The 17,404-nt window shown below is 42.2% G+C and overlaps 1 protein-coding gene across 1 annotated transcript in view; it reads right to left on the bottom strand.

The window, feature by feature from the left end:
- Positions 1-2,503: 2,503 nt before the first annotated feature.
- The window catches only part of SPMAP2L (sperm microtubule associated protein 2 like), a 47,610-nt gene continuing 32,709 nt past the window's right edge, over positions 2,504-17,404 (bottom strand). The window contains exons 7-9 of the mRNA XM_055434745.2: positions 9,712-9,843; positions 7,305-7,480; positions 2,504-2,921 (exon numbers count right to left, since the gene is read on the bottom strand). Of these exons, the coding sequence (XP_055290720.2) occupies positions 2,807-2,921; positions 7,305-7,480; positions 9,712-9,843 (423 nt within the window). The 3' untranslated portion in view covers positions 2,504-2,806. The remainder of the gene's footprint in view (positions 2,922-7,304; positions 7,481-9,711; positions 9,844-17,404) is intronic.

Raw genomic sequence — 17,404 nt, 5'->3', positions numbered from 1 at the left:
ACAACCATCTGGGAATAAAAGCTGCAGAAAGGTGAACATTTGCAGCTATTACACTTGACAGCTAAAAGGGGTGAGAAGACATTTGAGCTTCTTAGTGAAATTATTATAACTTTTGGTAGTTAATCACAAGCCTCTGTATAATTCCTCAGTGATCTTATTTAATAACTGATTCTTTAAAGGATTTAGGAAACTTTCAATTTATACACAAACACAAAATAAAGACAGGCACACATACATATGAACATACACACACATATCCACTCCAGGGAGCAAGTAGAAACAAATTCAGACTCGTTGGTGATGGACAGGGAGGCCTGGCGTGCTGTAATTCATGGGGTCGTGGAGAGTCGGACACGACTGAGCGACTGAACTGAACTGAACTGAACTGAAAGTATTGATACCAGAAACCATGCAGAAGAGCAGCACAGACAAGCTATCAATCTCCTGGGCGTAGTGGTGGATGTGATGATGGTAGCAGCTGTTATTTTTTGGTTTCCTGCTATGATTAGGCACGATGCCAGGAATTTTATTTGCTGAGGGGGCTCACCACATTTGAACATTACATTCATTAAAGCTCTAAGATTCTTGTGTGCAAGTCAAAGGAGGAAACAGGTAAAAGTGAATACAGCTTAGGGATTTAAAGACAGAACTGGAATTTGTGGCAAGACACAATCTGCCTAAAAGTAGTTTGAATATCACGGACTCTCACCTTTCTCACTGAATTTTCATAGATATCCTTGAATAGATGTTTCCTTATTTGCTGTTTGTCTTAAGGGTCATTTCCAGGAACTTTAACTTCTGTTTCGTTTGACTGTGCCAGGTCATAGTTGTGGCATGCAGGGTCTTCCATCTTCGCTGAGGCATTCAAACTCTTTAGTTGCAGCATGTGGATCTAGTTCTCTGATCAGGGATGGACCCCAGGCCCCCTGCATTGGGAGCATGAAGTCTTAGCCACTGAACCACCAGGGAATCCCCATATTTCATTTTAACCAATAAACCTAGCTTTTTTTCTTTTCCTTCTATCTTAAAAAACAAACAAACAAAAACCCCAAAATCAAACCAAAACAAAAAACAACCAAAACTGCTGCATGGTATTACCTCTCCATGACACTAGGTTATTAGCTTAACATAAAGGCTTTAGAGATATAGCTCAATCATCTGTAGAACTGGTTTCCAAACAAGCTCATTTTCATGCCAATCTAGGTAGGCCATAAAAGTTAGTTTACTCCATAAAATACTAATCCATGGAGATAATAAATTAAAAAAATTCTGGGTGGATGCAATTTGACAAAACATTATAGCGCTTACCAAATGCCTAGTTTCTGTCACTCATGATAAATGACACTGAGCGTGAGAAAAGGAAGAGGCTGGTGAAGATGGACTCGTTTAATCTACTTCCTGTGGAAACATGAGGCAGCACTGCTTTTTGGGGGCAGCACTGCCTTCACCATTGGCTGCATGACATTTATGCTTCTGCCAAATGGATACCAAAACACTCCGCTGCAGCAACCCCAAGAAGAACCAAAAGACTCCATCACCTTATTCCCTAGAAGACTCAGTCCTCTTTTGAGCTACAAAAGCTACCCAAGGCTCCCTTCTGCTTCCAGTTGTGGTGATAAATAACTAGTAGTAAAACATAAAGTCTACTGGTTTAATCAAATATTTTGAGACATGAAAAGCTTCATAACCTTTTTCAGGTCATGAATTTTCAGGTCATAGTTTTCAGACTATGATAAGAACCATGGATGTGGACTTCTCCGGTGGTCTGGTGATAAAGAATCCAATGACTAATGCAGATGACATGGTTCATTCCCTAGTCTGAGAAGATTTCACATGCTGCCAGAGAAACTAAGCCCACGCACCACAATTACAGAGCCTGACTGCTGCAGCTAGAGAAAGACCACAAGCAGCAAGAAGACCCAACACAGCCAAATAAAGAACCATGGGTGCTATTCCCAGCAAATTGACATACGTGCAATTGTACATGAACTCATAGAAGATTTATGGACCCTGCAAAGGCTGTCTTCAGACTTGAGGTTAAAAAAATTTGGATCCAGAGTAAGCAGAAATTACCAAATTTATCAATAATTTGATTTTAATATATAACTATATTTTTAATAAAATGATACTTCAATTTGGAGCTGAAAGTTGCAATTTGATTTATAACTATGGCAATGTAATCTAGGCATATAAACTCTTGATCTCAATGTTCTCACTTGTAAACTGAAGATGATAATAATTATCTCATAAGGTTAATGTATTTCCTTTGATATGTATCTAGTGTAGCACTTGTCATAAAAATATTTAATAAATGTTCATTAACTCATTCAAAAAAATGTAGTAACCTGTTTCCTAAATTTCATCTACAGATTGTAGAAAGCATTTTGACTTATCCACAAAGTCTTCACTGCTTTTCAGTGTTACTTCTTGGTAATGAGGGGGCAATGGAAAAGTAACACGAAGAATGATTTCAGTCTTCAGGATTTATTTGAGAAGACAGTGAGATGAGACCAGCTACTGGAGAACATAGATCTCACTGGGAAAAGAAAAGCAAACCCAGCAAATATAAGGAGGTTTTGTTTTTTCAGGTCAGTCAGAGCAATGAGACCGCTAAGACACGCATGAGGAGAGAAGTAAGGACAGTAAGGCGGCCTATCATTTTCTCTTTAAAGCATGCTGGAGTCCCCAGACCTGCTAAAGACACAACTGCACAGCAGCAGTGGTGTTCCCTAGAGGTCCTGTGTGTATTGAGGGGGTGGGGCTACAAACTGACAGCACCAGACTAGGGAACTGTGGCTTTCTGTTTTTAACGTATAATAGGTTCTGCCAACTCCTGGATCCTCGGAGAACATTGTGTTTTCAAAGCAGCTGGCTTGACTTTAAAGACTTCTGGATCATAATATACAATATGCACAGGAGTCCTGAAATGGAAAAAAAGATTCAACTTGAAATAGGATGAAAGGGAAAGAGAACTAACACTCCTCAGGCATCCAGTATATGTTAGGCACTGTGATATTATCCCATTTTGATTTTCATAAGCATCTCATAAAACAGGTATCATTGACCTCCACTATACAGACAAGGAGATGAAGGCTCAGGCAAGTTGTAAGAATGATCTGCGGTCAAATCTAGATTTGCGCCATCAGATTCCAAAGCCTTTCCTCTTTCCATAGAAAGCAAATTCTGGAAATTCAGTAATTTGGCAATGTTAAAATAAAGCCAGACAGTTCACTAGTGACCTTGAAGAAATCATGTTCTTTTGAAGTTTCCATCCTTAACCACCAAATAAGAATTTTGCTGCCAGGACAGAATTTTGAGTGCCTGACCTTACTCTTCCCATTCCTTTGTCAGTGTACAGAGAATGAGTGTCATTTCATTTGATGTTTAACTTTTTTTAAAAAAGAAAAACCTATTGCAAAATTTTAAAATATTTTATAAGATTGAATATATTTCCTATTCCCTGAGCTCAAGACTACTACAACTTTTTCAGTTATGCTTTCTTGATGGTGCTAGAAAAAGGGGCTCAAGTATTATCCCTTGAAGGTAACGAAATGAATTGAGGTTCAGCAAGTTGAGAGGTCTTCTGAAAAATGAATAGGAATTAGAGGCAAGTTTTTCTTTGTTTAATATATTTTCCGATTTATTTGAAATAGTTCGTACATGTACATGATGCAAAAACGTTGAAAAATTACAAAAGTCTATTTAGGGAAAAATAAGTCTTCCTCCCAGTGATAGAAACAAGGTCCGGTGCTGTAAAGAGCAATATTGCATAGGAACCTGGAATGTTAGGTCCATGAATCAAGGCAAATTGGAAGTGGTCAAACAGGAGATGGCAAGAGTGAACGTCGACATTCTAGGAATCAGTGAATTAAAATGGACTGGAATGGGTGAATTTAACTCGGATGACCATTATATCTACTACTGTGGGCAGGAATCCCTTAGAAGAAATGGAGTAGCCATCATGGTCAACAAGAGAGTCCGAAATGCAGTACTTGGATGCAATCTTAAAAATGACAGGATGATTTCTGTTCGTTTCCAAGGCAAACCATTCAATATTACAGTAATCCAGGCCTATGCCCCAACCAGTAATGCTGAAGAAGCCGAAGTTAATCGGTTCTATGAAGACCTACAAGACCTTTTAGAACTAACACCCAAAAAAGATGTCCTTTTCATTCTAGGGGACTGGAATGCAAAAGTAGGAAGTCAAGAAACACCTGGAGTAACTGGCAAATTTGGCCTTGGAGCACGGAATGAAGCAGGGCAAAGGCTAATAGAGTTTTGTCAAGAGAATGCACTGGTCATAGCAAAAACCCTCTTCCAACAACACAAGAGAAGACTCTACACATGGACATCACCAGATGGTCAACACCGAGATCAGATTGATTATATTCTTTGCAGCCAAAGATGGAGAAGCTGTATACAGTTAGCAAAAACAAGACCAGGAGCTGACTGTGGCTCAGATCATGAACTCCTTATTGCGAAGTTCAGACTTAAATTGAAGAAAGTAGGGAAAACCACTAGACCATTCAGATATGACCTCAATCAAATCCCTTATGATTATACAGTGAAAGTGAGAAATAGATTTAAGGGACTAGATCTGATAGATAGAGTGCCTGATGAACTCTGGACGGAGGTTCGTGACATTGTACAGGAGACAGGGACCAAGACCATCCCCATGGAAAAGAAATGCAAAAGAGCGAAATGGCTGTCTGAGGAGGCCTTACAAATAGCTGTAAAAAGAAGAGAGGCAAAAAGCAAAGGAGAAAAGGAAAGATATAAGCATCTGAATGCAGAGTTCCAAAGAATAGCAAGGAGAGATAAGAAAGCCTTCCTCAGTGATCAATGCAAAGAAATAGAGGAAAACAACAGAATAGGAAAAACAAGAGACCTCTTCAAGAAAATTAGAGATTCCAAGGGAACATTTCATGCAAAGATGGGCGCGATAAAGGACAGAAATGGTATGGACCTAACAGAAGCAGAAGATATTAAGAAGAGGTGGCAGGAATACACAGAAGAACTGTACAAAAAAGATCTTCACGACCAAGATAGTCACGATAATGTGATCACCGACCTAGAGCCAGACATCTTGGAATGTGAAGTCAAGTGGGCCTTAGAAAGCATCACTACGAACAAAGCTAGTGGAGGTGATGGAATTCCAGTGGAGCTATTTCAAGACTTGAAAGATGATGCTGTGAAAGTGCTGCATTCAATATGCCAGCAGATTTGGAAAACTCAGCAGTGGCCACAGGACTGGAAGAGGTCAGTCTTCATTCCAATCCCAAAGAAAGGCAATGCCAAAGAATGCTCAAACTACCGCACAATTGCACTCATCTCACACGCTAATAAAGTCATGCTCAAAATTCTCCAAGCCAGGCTTCAGCAGTATGTAAACCGTGAACTCCCAGATGTTCAAGCAGGTTTTAGAAAAGGCAGAGGCACCAGAGATCAAATTGCCAACATCCGCTGGATCATGGAGAAAGCAAGAGAGTTCCAGAAAAACATCTATTTCTGCTTCATTGACTATGCCAAAGCCTTTGACTGTGTGGATCACAATAAACTGTGGAACATTCTGAAAGAGATGGGAATCCCAGACCACCTGACCTGCCTCTTGAGAAACCTGTATGCAGGTCAGGAAGCAACAGTCAGAACTGGACATGGAACAACCGACTGGTTCCAAATAGGAAAAGGTGTACGTCAAGGCTGTATATTGTCACCTTGCTTATTTAACTTATATGCAGAGTACATCATGAGGAACGCTGGGCTGGAAGAAGCACAAGCTGGAATCAAGATTGCCGGGAGAAATATCAATAACCTCAGATATGCAGATGACACCACCCTTATGGCAGAAAGTGAAGAGGAACTCAAAGGCCTCTTGATGAAAGTGAAAGAGGAGAGTGAAAAGGTTGGCTTGAAGCTCAACATTCAGAAAACAAAGATCATGGCATCTGGTCCCATCACTTCATGGGAAATAGATGGAAAAACAGTGGAAACAGTGTCAGACTTTGTTTTTTTGGGCTCCAAAATCACTGCAGATGCTGATTGCAGCCATGAAATTAAAAGACGCTTGCTCCTTGGAAGGAAAGTTATGACCAACCTTGATAGTATATTAAAAAGCAGAGACATTACTTTGCCAACCAAGGTCCGTCTAGTCAAGGCAATGGTTTTTCCCGTGGTCATGTATGGATGTGAGAGTTGGACTGTGAAGAAAGCTGATCGCCGAAGAATTGATGCTTTTGAACTGTGGTGTTGGAGAAGACTCTTGAGAGTCCCTTATTCTGCAAGGAGATCCAACCAGTCCATTCTAAAGGAGATCAATCCTGGATGTTCATTGGAGGGACTGATGCTAAAGCTGAAACTCCAATACTTTGGCCACCTCATGCAAAGAGTTGACTCACTGGAAAAGACTCTGATGCTGGGAAAGGTTGGGGGCGGGAGGAGAAGGGGACGACGGAGAATGAGATGGCAGGATGGCATCACCGACTCTGTGGACATGAGTTTGAGTGAACTCCGGGAGTTGGTGATGGACAGGGAGGCCTGGCGTGCTGTGATTCATGGGGTCGCGGAGAGTCGGACACGACTGAGCGACTGAACTGAACTGAACTGAAGTCTTCCTCCCATCCTAGCTCCCTAGGACCCCAAAGCGACCACTGTTACCAGCTTATTATGTACTCCTCTGAGATAATATAAGTGGGGCTTCCCCCATGGCTCAGCCCATAAAGAATCTGCTTACAATGTAGGAAATTGTAACAATTATGCTTCTGTTCTATAATTTGTTTTCCTTAACAATATAAGTATAGATGTGTGTTAGTTGCTCAGTCCTGTCACACTCATTGCCACCCCATGGACTGTAGCCCAACATGCTCCTCTGTCCATGGAATTCTCCAGGCAAGAATACTGGAGTGGGTAGCTATTCCCTTCTCCAGGAGATCCTCCTGACCCAGGGATCAACCCCAGGTCTCCTGCATTGCAGGCACATTATTTATCACCTGAGCCACCAGGGAAGTCCCAACAATAGAGAGAGATTATTCCCTTAATAATATAGATAAATAATCCCATATCCATAATAACAGAGTTGTATCCTAGGTCTAAAGCTCAATACTAGTCCACTAACTATTTAATTGTAGTCTTATCAACAATTCATTGTAAGAAGACCATAATTTGCCACAATAAATATAACAAGTGAGATGATTTAAAAAATGTATTGTTTTCCTACAATTCATTTCACTGACTTTACTAGATCAACTTTTCCCTCTCCTTAGTATCCCCAGGCCTTCCTGTCCCATCTTAGCCTTTAATTGACATACCTTGTATTTGGGTTAGCTAGTTCTTGAATTCTGGGAGATATCTTGGAATGGATAGCAGCATAAGATACTGGCCAGAGGGCATCACGGGGAGGTAAATAATCTTTATGAAGAGGCTTGGCCTTAGCTAGAGCTAGTATTCGAGGGCTAGGGTGGGCCAGCAAGGCAGCCTGGGAGATCTATAGTGGAAACAAAATGACACAAAAATTTCACATCTCTCTTTCCAGGTACAGCATTTATCAAGTCACCATTATTTCTCTCCTGATTATTCTCCTAACTGGCCTCTCTGCTCCCCTTCTTGCCCCATACAATCCAGCCTTCATACAGCAGTTACTGAGGGCGAGAAGGTGCATTTTAACAAGTGTATCCCATGAGCCAGAGAGTGTTCTCAGTGATTTGCCTGTAATCATTCCCATGCAATCACCATAATAACTTGATGAGGGATGTACTTTCCAAGGCCCAAGTCAAATCATGTCACTGTCAGGGTTTAAACCTTCCAGCAGCTTTCCATTTTGCTAAGAATAACATTTAGGCTCCTTACTGTGGCCAAGAAGGCCCTACATGATCTGCCTGCTATCCTCCATGACCTCACCTTCCTTCCATCTCTCCCTTGATCACTAAGACCCCAGCCACACAGGTCCCTCTGGCCCAGCTCTTTCCATCTGAAGACCTTTGCACTTGCTAGTTCTGCTTGAAACTCTCTTTCCCCATTCTTGCCATGCCTCCTCTTCATCATTCAAGTCTCTAGACTCAAACATCACACCCTCAAGAAGCTCTTCCCTGACCATCCAAGGTATATTGGCCATTCTAATTACCCTCTTCCACAATACTTATTTAATCTTCTTCACAGAACTCACCAACACCTGCCTTAGCTCATTTATTTTATTGTTGGGGTGTTTATTGTCTGCTTCTCCCCACCAGAATATAAGCTGCTTGAGAGACATACCTGTTTGCCCAAAGCTAGACTAGATTCTGGTGCATAATTATTGCTGAATAAAGATATGCTGACTGACTGACTCATTGACTCCTTTTGGTCTTACTTTGGAAACCACATCTGCCAGGAGGCCTTTCTATTATGTTGCTTTATTGGTAAAATAGGAAAGATGACATATAGCTACTATTCTCTCTCTTTTAAGAGTATGATTATCTGCAGCAGTGCATGCTCAGTTGCTCAGTCATGTCTGACTCTTTGTGATCCCATGGACTACAGCCCACCCGGCTACTCTGTCCATGGGACTTTCCAGGTAAGAATACTGGAGTGGGTTGTCATTTCCTTCTCCAGGGGATCTTCCTGACCCAGTGATCGAACCCCCATCTCCTGCATTGGCAAGTGTATTCTTTACCACTGAGCCACCTGGGAAGCCTCATGTACAGTGGAATCATTTAAAAAAAATTTTTTTTAACCCCCAAACAATTCTAGCAATTAAAGATGGCTATAATCACATACCAAGGAAACTGAGAATCAAGTTTTGATTTGCTCAAAGGTCACAACTCATTTTAGCAGACTCAAGTCACTCTCCCAAGGTTTTTTTGATTCCCTAGGGAATTTCCTAATAGAATTCCACATCTAATCCTCAGATTCCTATAATGATGAAATTGATCTGACTTCCTTTGGCAACATGATCATTAGGTATTTATTGAAAACTCAATTGGGATCAGAAGTCAAGTAGCCACTACAATGAATGGAGGGGAGTGTCAGGGAGGAAGAGTGAGGAAACCACTGAAGGTGTTGGGCTGTGTGCTAAACACCTGCCTTGATTATCACAAGTCACAACAGTCCCGAAACTGGGAACTATTATCTTGACAATCCCCTTGCTCACAATGCCATCACAACTTTAGGACTTTGGCATGTGTTCTTCCCTTTACTAGAACATTCTCTTCTCTTCTCATTCACTTAGCTGACCCCTTCTCATTCAGCTCAAATAGACCTTCCTTTGAGGGGCTTTCCCTGATAACCATACATAAGAAGCATGTTCTCTACCCTCAGCCATAGTCACTCCTTTCCCATTTTCTTCATAGCACTTACCACTACTTGACATCATCTTATCTGTTTACGTATTTTTTTTTTTTTGGTCTCCCTCCATTGTGTTCACTGGGCATGGTGTCTGGCACGCTGTAGAGATTCAAATCTTTATTGAATGAATAAGGCTCAAGAAGGTTATCACAACATCATAGAACTAGCAGCAGTGTGGAAGGAACCTGAACCCAGCTCTTATTGACTCCCAAATCCATGATGCTCTTCACCCTCAACCTCTTTTCGTATCTTGCAGCTAGAACTTCCTTCCTGCCACAGACCACTCTTTCAAGGTTTTCTTATCCAATGACTTTGGTCTATGCCCTACAGAAGCAAAGTAACACCTGGGAATGAGCAGAGAGTGAGCTGAGGGATGCCAAGGTAGTGACAGCTTACAGGACGAATGGGCTTTTCACTTCTTTCTCTTTCAAAGCACAGCCCCTCTATCTTGATGCGTGGATGGGCAAGGTCTACAATTCTAGGAGCTGCAATAGCAGTCAGGGTAGACGACAAAATCTTGGTTTCAATCTAGGGGAGAAAAAGAAAACAGTACTTACAAGCATCAAACACTAAATACTATCTAGATCATAGTTACAAAGTAGCATCTGATAGCAGGACCAGACTTCTCAGTAAATTCAACAGAAGAGATGAGAATATTGTAGTAACTTATGATTATAGCCGAAAGGATCAATTTCCATCCTTCTGAAACTAGGTTGTATATATTCAGACTCAGGTGTTTTCGAACTTACTTTTAAACTAAAGATGGGGAAGAACTGAATGACAGTCCTAACAGTTACTATTAAAAGAGACTTAGTATGACATTCATAGAGGTAAAAGGACTTCCTACAGTGTATCCATCAGAAGTCTCTGGTGGCAAGTAACCTCAGGTACTTGTAATAGTAACTTGACCTCTTTTGTGGGCGTGTGTTATTTTTAAACTCTTAGAAGATTTAGAATTAACTGTCAAATAGCTAAGACAATAAAACTCATAGAAATAACACTTTGTCTTCAGAATAAGTATGTGCAAAAACTGATGAAATTTGAACAGGGACCGTAGAATAGATGTGGTACTATATCAATGTTAAATTTCGTGATCTTGGTAATAGTATTGTAGTTCTAAAAGATAATATCCTATTGTTAGGAAACACAATAAAGCACTGAGGAAAAGGGGTATACAATATCTGTAACTAACTTTCAAAAATGACTCAGGGATGGAGTTCTCTGATGATCTAGTTAGGATTTGGCACCTTCAGTGCCGTGGCCCAGGTATGATCCCTGGTCAGGGAATTGAGATCCCAAAAGCTGTGCAGGGTGGCCGAAAAAGAAAAACATATGAACTGAAAAGTGATTCAGGGAAAAAATTAAATACACACACAAATACCCTCACAAAGGAGAGAGAATGACAAGGCCAATGGACTTTAATTTTTGCAGATTGTCAGTAAATTTGAAATTACTAAAAAACAAAAAATAAGTGTATACTAAAATAAAAATGAGGCACACATTTTAAGAGAATTTGGCCTGTAAGAATGATAACATTACAACTGCAATTTGCAGTGTATCATGGAGTAAACTGATTTAGAAGGATGACATTCAGTTGAAATCTTAACTTTATGTCATTCTGAAACAGGCTGGGACCTGGGACCCTTTATTGCAGTGCCTGCACCTCGACAAATGCCTCCTAGAGCAACAGAATCCAAAGAAACCATAAGGGGACTAAAAAGAACCGCTTATGTGCACTGCCAGGGCAAATTATGAATAAGTAGAAAATACAAAAAGGCCAAAACTCAACTGCCACTTTGAGATACCAGGAGCAAAAGCAGGATACTATGCATGATCCCTGCACACAGCACCACCAAGGGAGCTGGCAGACCACCTAAGCCACCCTTCCTGTCATCTACCTCTGGGCTCAGTCGCTCAGTTGAATCCAACTCTGCAGTCCCATGGTCTGTAGCCCACCAGGCATCTCTGTCCTTGGGATTCTTCAGGCAAGGATACTGGAGTGGGTTGCCGTTTCCTCCCCCAGGGGATCTTCCCAACCCAGGGATCAAACCTGCCTCTCCTGCACTGGCAGGCAGATTCTTTACCACCGAGCCACCTGGGAAACTTCATCTGCCCCTACCCTTACCCTGTTTAAGGGAGCAGCTCACCCCCCTCTCAGAAAGCAAGCAAGGGCACCTGTTACTTGTTTTCCCTGCCCCCTGCTGCAGCACGAGTCCTGATGAAGCCTTGCCTGAATTTTACATCTGGCCTCTTACCAATTTGTTGATTAAAGAGTCCAAGAACCTGGGCCAGTATCAATTCTTACAACATTAAAAAAACTTCAGGAAAAAAACCCAAAACTTCAGGTTCGCTGTATTTATAAGTTTAATGTATTATATTTTTAAATAACTATTTACTATTTGGGGTTTTATTAATGTAGATGGTTGACATAAAGTAACCTAAAAAGAGATCAAATTTAATATATTTAGGCTTCCCAGGTGGTGCAGTGGTAAAGAATCTGCCTGCCAACACAGGAGACACAAGAGATGCAAGTTCGATCCCTGGGTCAGGAAGATCCCCTGGAGAAGGAAATGGCAACCCATTCCAGTATTCTTACCTGGAAAATTCCATGAACAGAGGAGCCTGGTGGGCTGCAGTCTATGGGATTGCAAAGAATCAGATACAACTGAGCAAGTAAGCATGTATAAATATAGTTTAAACTATTTGAATGAATTTAATTAAGTTTGTATATCAAATATTACTTAGGACTCTTAAAATTTACTGTCAAAAACTGCTAGAATTATAAATAGAATAATAAAACTACCAAACTAAAAAGTCTAAGAAATAGATTTTCTAATTTGAAATTTTAAAAATTGGCTATTAATTACTTAAAAGCATACCTTTGCACAGTTTTTTCTGCATACAAAAATCATGCCCAAGGATACCAAAAGACTCACATCACTGGGTGTGGAAATTTTTTTCTTAAGTGCCTATAAATTCTTTGCCACTTCTCTCATGGAAAGGTGGGGTTTGCGGCCCTGCCCTCTTGAATTTGGCCAGACTAGTACCATTATCAATCAACCGAGTATGCCTGCAGGGACATAATGTGACTTCCAAGGCCAAATCATAAGAAAAACATGGAGCTTCTACCTGAAGGCTGGAAGGCTCACCCTTGGAACACTACAATTTAGGATATTCCTTCTCAGAATACAGCTGTCATGCTGAGAGAGGTCTAAGCCACATGGAAAGGCCATATAAAAGTGACCCTGTAAATAGTCTCAGCTAAGTTTAACCTTCAAGTCATTCCAGTTGGGGGCACTACAAATAGTTGTTGTAATGGACTGAATCAGAGATCAAATTACAAGCTATCACTTCATGGAGAAAGCAAGGGAAAAACATCACCAGAAAAACATCTGCTTTATTGACTACACTAAAGCCTTTGATTGTGTGGATCACATTAAACTGTGGAAAATTCTTCAAGAGATAGGAATACCAGACCACCTTACCTGTCTCCTGAGAAACCTGTATGTGGGTCAAGAACTGGACATGGAACAACTGACTGGTTCAAAATTGGGAAAGGAGTATGACAAGGCTGTATATTGTTCAGTTCAGTTCAGTTCAGTTCAGTCGCTCAGTCGTGTCCAACTCTCCGAGACCCCATGAATCACAGCACGCCAGGCCTCCCTGTCCATCACCAACTCCCGGAGTACACTCAAACTCATGTCCACAGAGTCGGTGATCCCATCCAGCCATCTCATTCTCCGTCGTCCCCTTCTCCTCCCACCCCCAACCTTTCCCAGCATCAGAGTCTTTTCCAGTGAGTCAACTCGTCTCATGAGGTGGCCAAAGTATTGGAGTTTCAGCTTTAGCATACCCTTCTTATTTAACTTCTATACAGGGTATATCTGAACTTCGCAATAAGGAGTTCATGATCTGAGCCACAGTCAGCTCCTGGTCTTGTTTTCGCTAACTGTATACAGCTTCTCCATCTTTGGCTGCAAAGAATATAATCAATCTGATTTCGGTGTTGACCATCTGGTGATGTCCATGTGTAGAGTCTTCTCTTGTGTTGTTGGAAGAGGGTGTTTGCTATGACCAGTGCATTCTCTTGACAAAACTCTATTAGCCTTTGCCCTGCTTCATTCCGTGCTCCAAGGCCAAATTTGCCAGTTACTCCAGGTGTTTCTTGACTTCCTACTTTTGCATTCCAGTCCCCTAGAATGAAAAGGACATCTTTTTTGGGTGTTAGTTCTAAAAGGTCTTGTAGGTCTTCATAGAACCGATTAACTTCGGCTTCTTCAGCAGTACTGGTTGGGGCATAGGCCTGGATTACTGTAATATTGAATGGTTTGCCTTGGAAACGAACAGAAATCATCCTGTCATTTTTAAGATTGCATCCAAGTACTGCATTTCGGACTCTTTTGTTGACCATGATGGCTACTCCATTTCTTCTAAAGGATTCCTGACCACAGTAGTAGATATAATGGTCATCTGAGTTAAATTCACCCATTCCAGTCCATTTTAATTCACTGATTCCTAGAATGTCGACGTTCACTCTTGCCATCTCCTGTTTGACCACTTCCAATTTGCCTTGATTCATGGACCTAACATTCCAGGTTCCTATGCAATATTGCTCTTTACAGCACCGGACCTTGTTTCTATCATTGGTCACATCCACAACTGGGTATTGGTTTTGCTTTTGCTCCATCCCTTGATTCCTTCTATAGTTATTTCTCCACTGAGCTCCAGTAGCATACTGGGCACCTACCGACCTGGGGAATTCCTCATTCAGTATCCTATCATTTTGCCCTTTGTTACTGTTCATGGGGTTCTCAAGGCAAGTATACTGAAGTGGTTTGCCATTCCCTTCTCCAGGGGACCACATTCGGCTGTGGTCCATGTGATTAGATCAGCTAGTTTCCTGTGATTATGATTTCAGTTTGTCTGCCCTCTGGTGCCCCCTAGCAATACCTACCGTCTTATTTGGGTTTCTCTTACCTTGGTCGTGGAAAATCTCTTCACAGACGCTCCAGCAAAGTGCAGCCGCTGTACCTTACCTTGGACGAGGGGTATCTCCTCAAGGCCGCCCCTCCTGACCTTGAACGCGGAGTAGCTCCTCTCGGCCCTCCTGCGCCCGCGCAGCCACCGCCTGTTGGACGTGGGGTAGCTCCTCTCGGCCGCCGGCCCTGGCCTCAGGCGTGGGGTAGCTCCTCACGGCCGCACCTCTTTGCGTGGTTCGTTGCGCCCGGGCCGGCGTCTCTCGCGTCGCGTCTGCGCCGCCGGGGCCGGCGTCTCTCGCGTCGCGTCTGCGCCGCGGAAAACCACTAGACCATTCAGATATGACCTCAATCAAATCCCTTATGATTATGCAGTGGAAGTGAGAAATAGATTTAAGGGACTAGATCTGATTGATAGAGTGCCTGATGAACTCTGGACGGAGGTTCGTAACATTGTACAGGAGACAGGGACCAAGACCATCCCCATGGAAAAGAAATGCAGAAGAGCGAAATGGCTGTCTGAGGAGGCCTTACAAATAGCTGTAAAAAGAAGAGAGGCGAAAAGCAAAGGAGAAAAGGAAAGATATAAGCATCTGAATGCAGAGTTCCAAAGAATAGCAAGGAGAGATAAGAAAGCCTTCCTCAGTGATCAATGCAAAGAAATAGAGGAAAACAACAGAATAGGAAAAACAAGAGACCTCTTCAAGAAAATCAGAGATTCCACGGGAACTTTTCATGCAAAGATGGGCTCGATAAAGGACAGAAATGGTATGGACCTAACAGAAGCAGAAGATATTAAGAAGAGGTGGCAGGAATACACAGAAGAACTGTACAAAAAAGATCTTCACGACCAAGATAGTCACGATAATGTGATCACTGACCTAGAGCCAGACATCTTGGAATGTGAAGTCAAGTGGGCCTTAGAAAGCATCACTACGAACAAAGCTAGTGGAGGTGATGGAATTCCAGTTGAGCTATTTCAAGTCTTGAAAGATGATGCTGTGAAAGTGCTGCACTCAATATGCCAGCAGATTTGGAAAACTCAGCAGTGGCCACAGGACTGGAAGAGGTCAGTCTTCATTCCAATCCCAAAGAAAGGCAATGCCAAAGAATGCTCAAACTACCGCACAATTGCACTCATCTCACACGCTAGTAAAGTCATGCTCAAAATTCTCCAAGCCAGGCTTCAGCAGTATGTAAACCGTGAACTCCCAGATGTTCAAGCAGGTTTTAGAAAAGGCAGAGGCACCAGAGATCAAATTGCCAACATCCGCTGGATCATGGAGAAAGCAAGAGAGTTTCAGAAAAACATCTATTTCTGCTTCATTGACTATGCCAAAGCCTTTGACTGTGTGGATCACAATAAACTGTGGAACATTCTGAAAGAGATGGGAATCCCAGACCACCTGACCTGCCTCTTGAGAAACCTGTATGCAGGTCAGGAAGCAACAGTTAGAACCGGTCATGGAACAACAGCCTGGTTCCAAATAGGAAAAGGTGTACGTCAAGGTTGTATATTGTCACCTTGCTTATTTAACTTATATGCAGAGTACATCATGAGGAACGCTGGGCTGGAAGAAGCACAAGCTGGAATTAAGATTGCTGGGAGAAATATCAATAACCTCAGATATGCAGATGACACTACCCTTATGGCAGAAAGTGAAGAGGAACTCAAAAGCCTCTTGATGAAAGTGAAAGAGGAGAGTGAAAAGGTTGGCTTGAAGCTCAACATTCAGAAAACAAAGATCATGGCATCTGGTCCCATCACTTCATGGGAAATAGATGGAAAAACAGTGGAAACAGTGTCAGACTTTGTTTTTTTGGGCTCCAAAATCACTGCAGATGCTGATTGCAGCCATGAAATTAAAAGACGCTTGCTCCTTGGAAGGAAAGTTATGACCAACCTTGATAGTATATTAAAAAGCAGAGACATTACTTTGCCGACCAAGGTCCGTCTAGTCAAGGCAATGGTTTTTCCCGTGGTCATGTATGGATGTGAGAGTTGGACTGTGAAGAAAGCTGATCGCCGAAGAATCGATGCTTTTGAACTGTGGTGTTGGAGAAGACTCTTGAGAGTCCCTTATACTGCAAGGAGATCCAACCAGTCCATTCTAAAGGAGATCAATCCTGGATGTTCATTGGAGGGACTGATGCTAAAGCTGAAACTGCAATACTTTGGCCACCTCATGCGACGAGTTGACTCACTGGAAAAGACTCTGATGCTGGGAAAGGTTGGGGGCGGGAGGAGAAGGGGACGACGGAGAATGAGATGGCTGGATGGCATCACCGACTCGATGGACATGAGTTTGAGTGTACTCCGGGAGTTGGTGATGGACAGGGAGGCCTGGCGTGCTGTGATTCATGGGGTCGCGGAGAGTCGGACACGACTGAGCGACTGAACTGACTGACTGACTGACTGACTGACAGGGTATATCATGCGAAATGCCTGGCTCGATAAATCCCAAGCTGGAATCAAGATTGTTAGGAGAAATATCAACACCCTTAGATATGCAGATGAGACCACTCTAATGGGACAAAGTGAAGGGGATCTAAAGAGCTCCTTGATGAAGGTGAAAGAGGAGAGTGAAAAAAATAGCTTAAAGGCAAACATTTCTAAAATGAAGATCATGGCATCTGGTCCTATCACTTTATGACAAATAGATGGAGAAAAAGTAGAAACAATGTCACATTTCATTTTCTTGGGCTCCACAATCATTGCAGATGGTGACTGCAGCCCTGAAATTAAAAGGCACTTGCTCCTTGGAAGAAAAGTTATGACAAACCTAGACAGCATATCAAAAAGCAGAGACATTACTTTGCCAACAAAGGTCCATCTGGTCAAAGCTATGGTTTTTCCAGTAGTCATATGTGGCTGTGAGAGCTGGACCATAAATAAGGTTGAGTGCTGAAGCACTGATGCTTTCAAATTGTGGTGCTGGAGAAGTCTTGAGAGTCGCTTGGACTGCAAGGAGATCAAACCAGTCAACCCTAAAGGAAATCAACTCTGAACATTGAAAGGACTGATGCTGAAGTTCTAAATACTTTGGCCACCTCATGCAAAGAGCCGAGTCATTGGAAAAGATCCTGATGCTGGGAAAGACTGGAGGCAAAAG

This window comes from Moschus berezovskii, chromosome 5, assembly GCF_049115385.1.
Source record: "Moschus berezovskii isolate FMDL1 chromosome 5, NW_MosBer_1.0, whole genome shotgun sequence".
Taxonomy (NCBI): Eukaryota; Metazoa; Chordata; class Mammalia; order Artiodactyla; family Moschidae; genus Moschus; species Moschus berezovskii.
The sequence above is the reverse complement of the archived record's forward strand: the minus strand, read 5'-3'. Positions and strand labels throughout refer to the sequence as shown.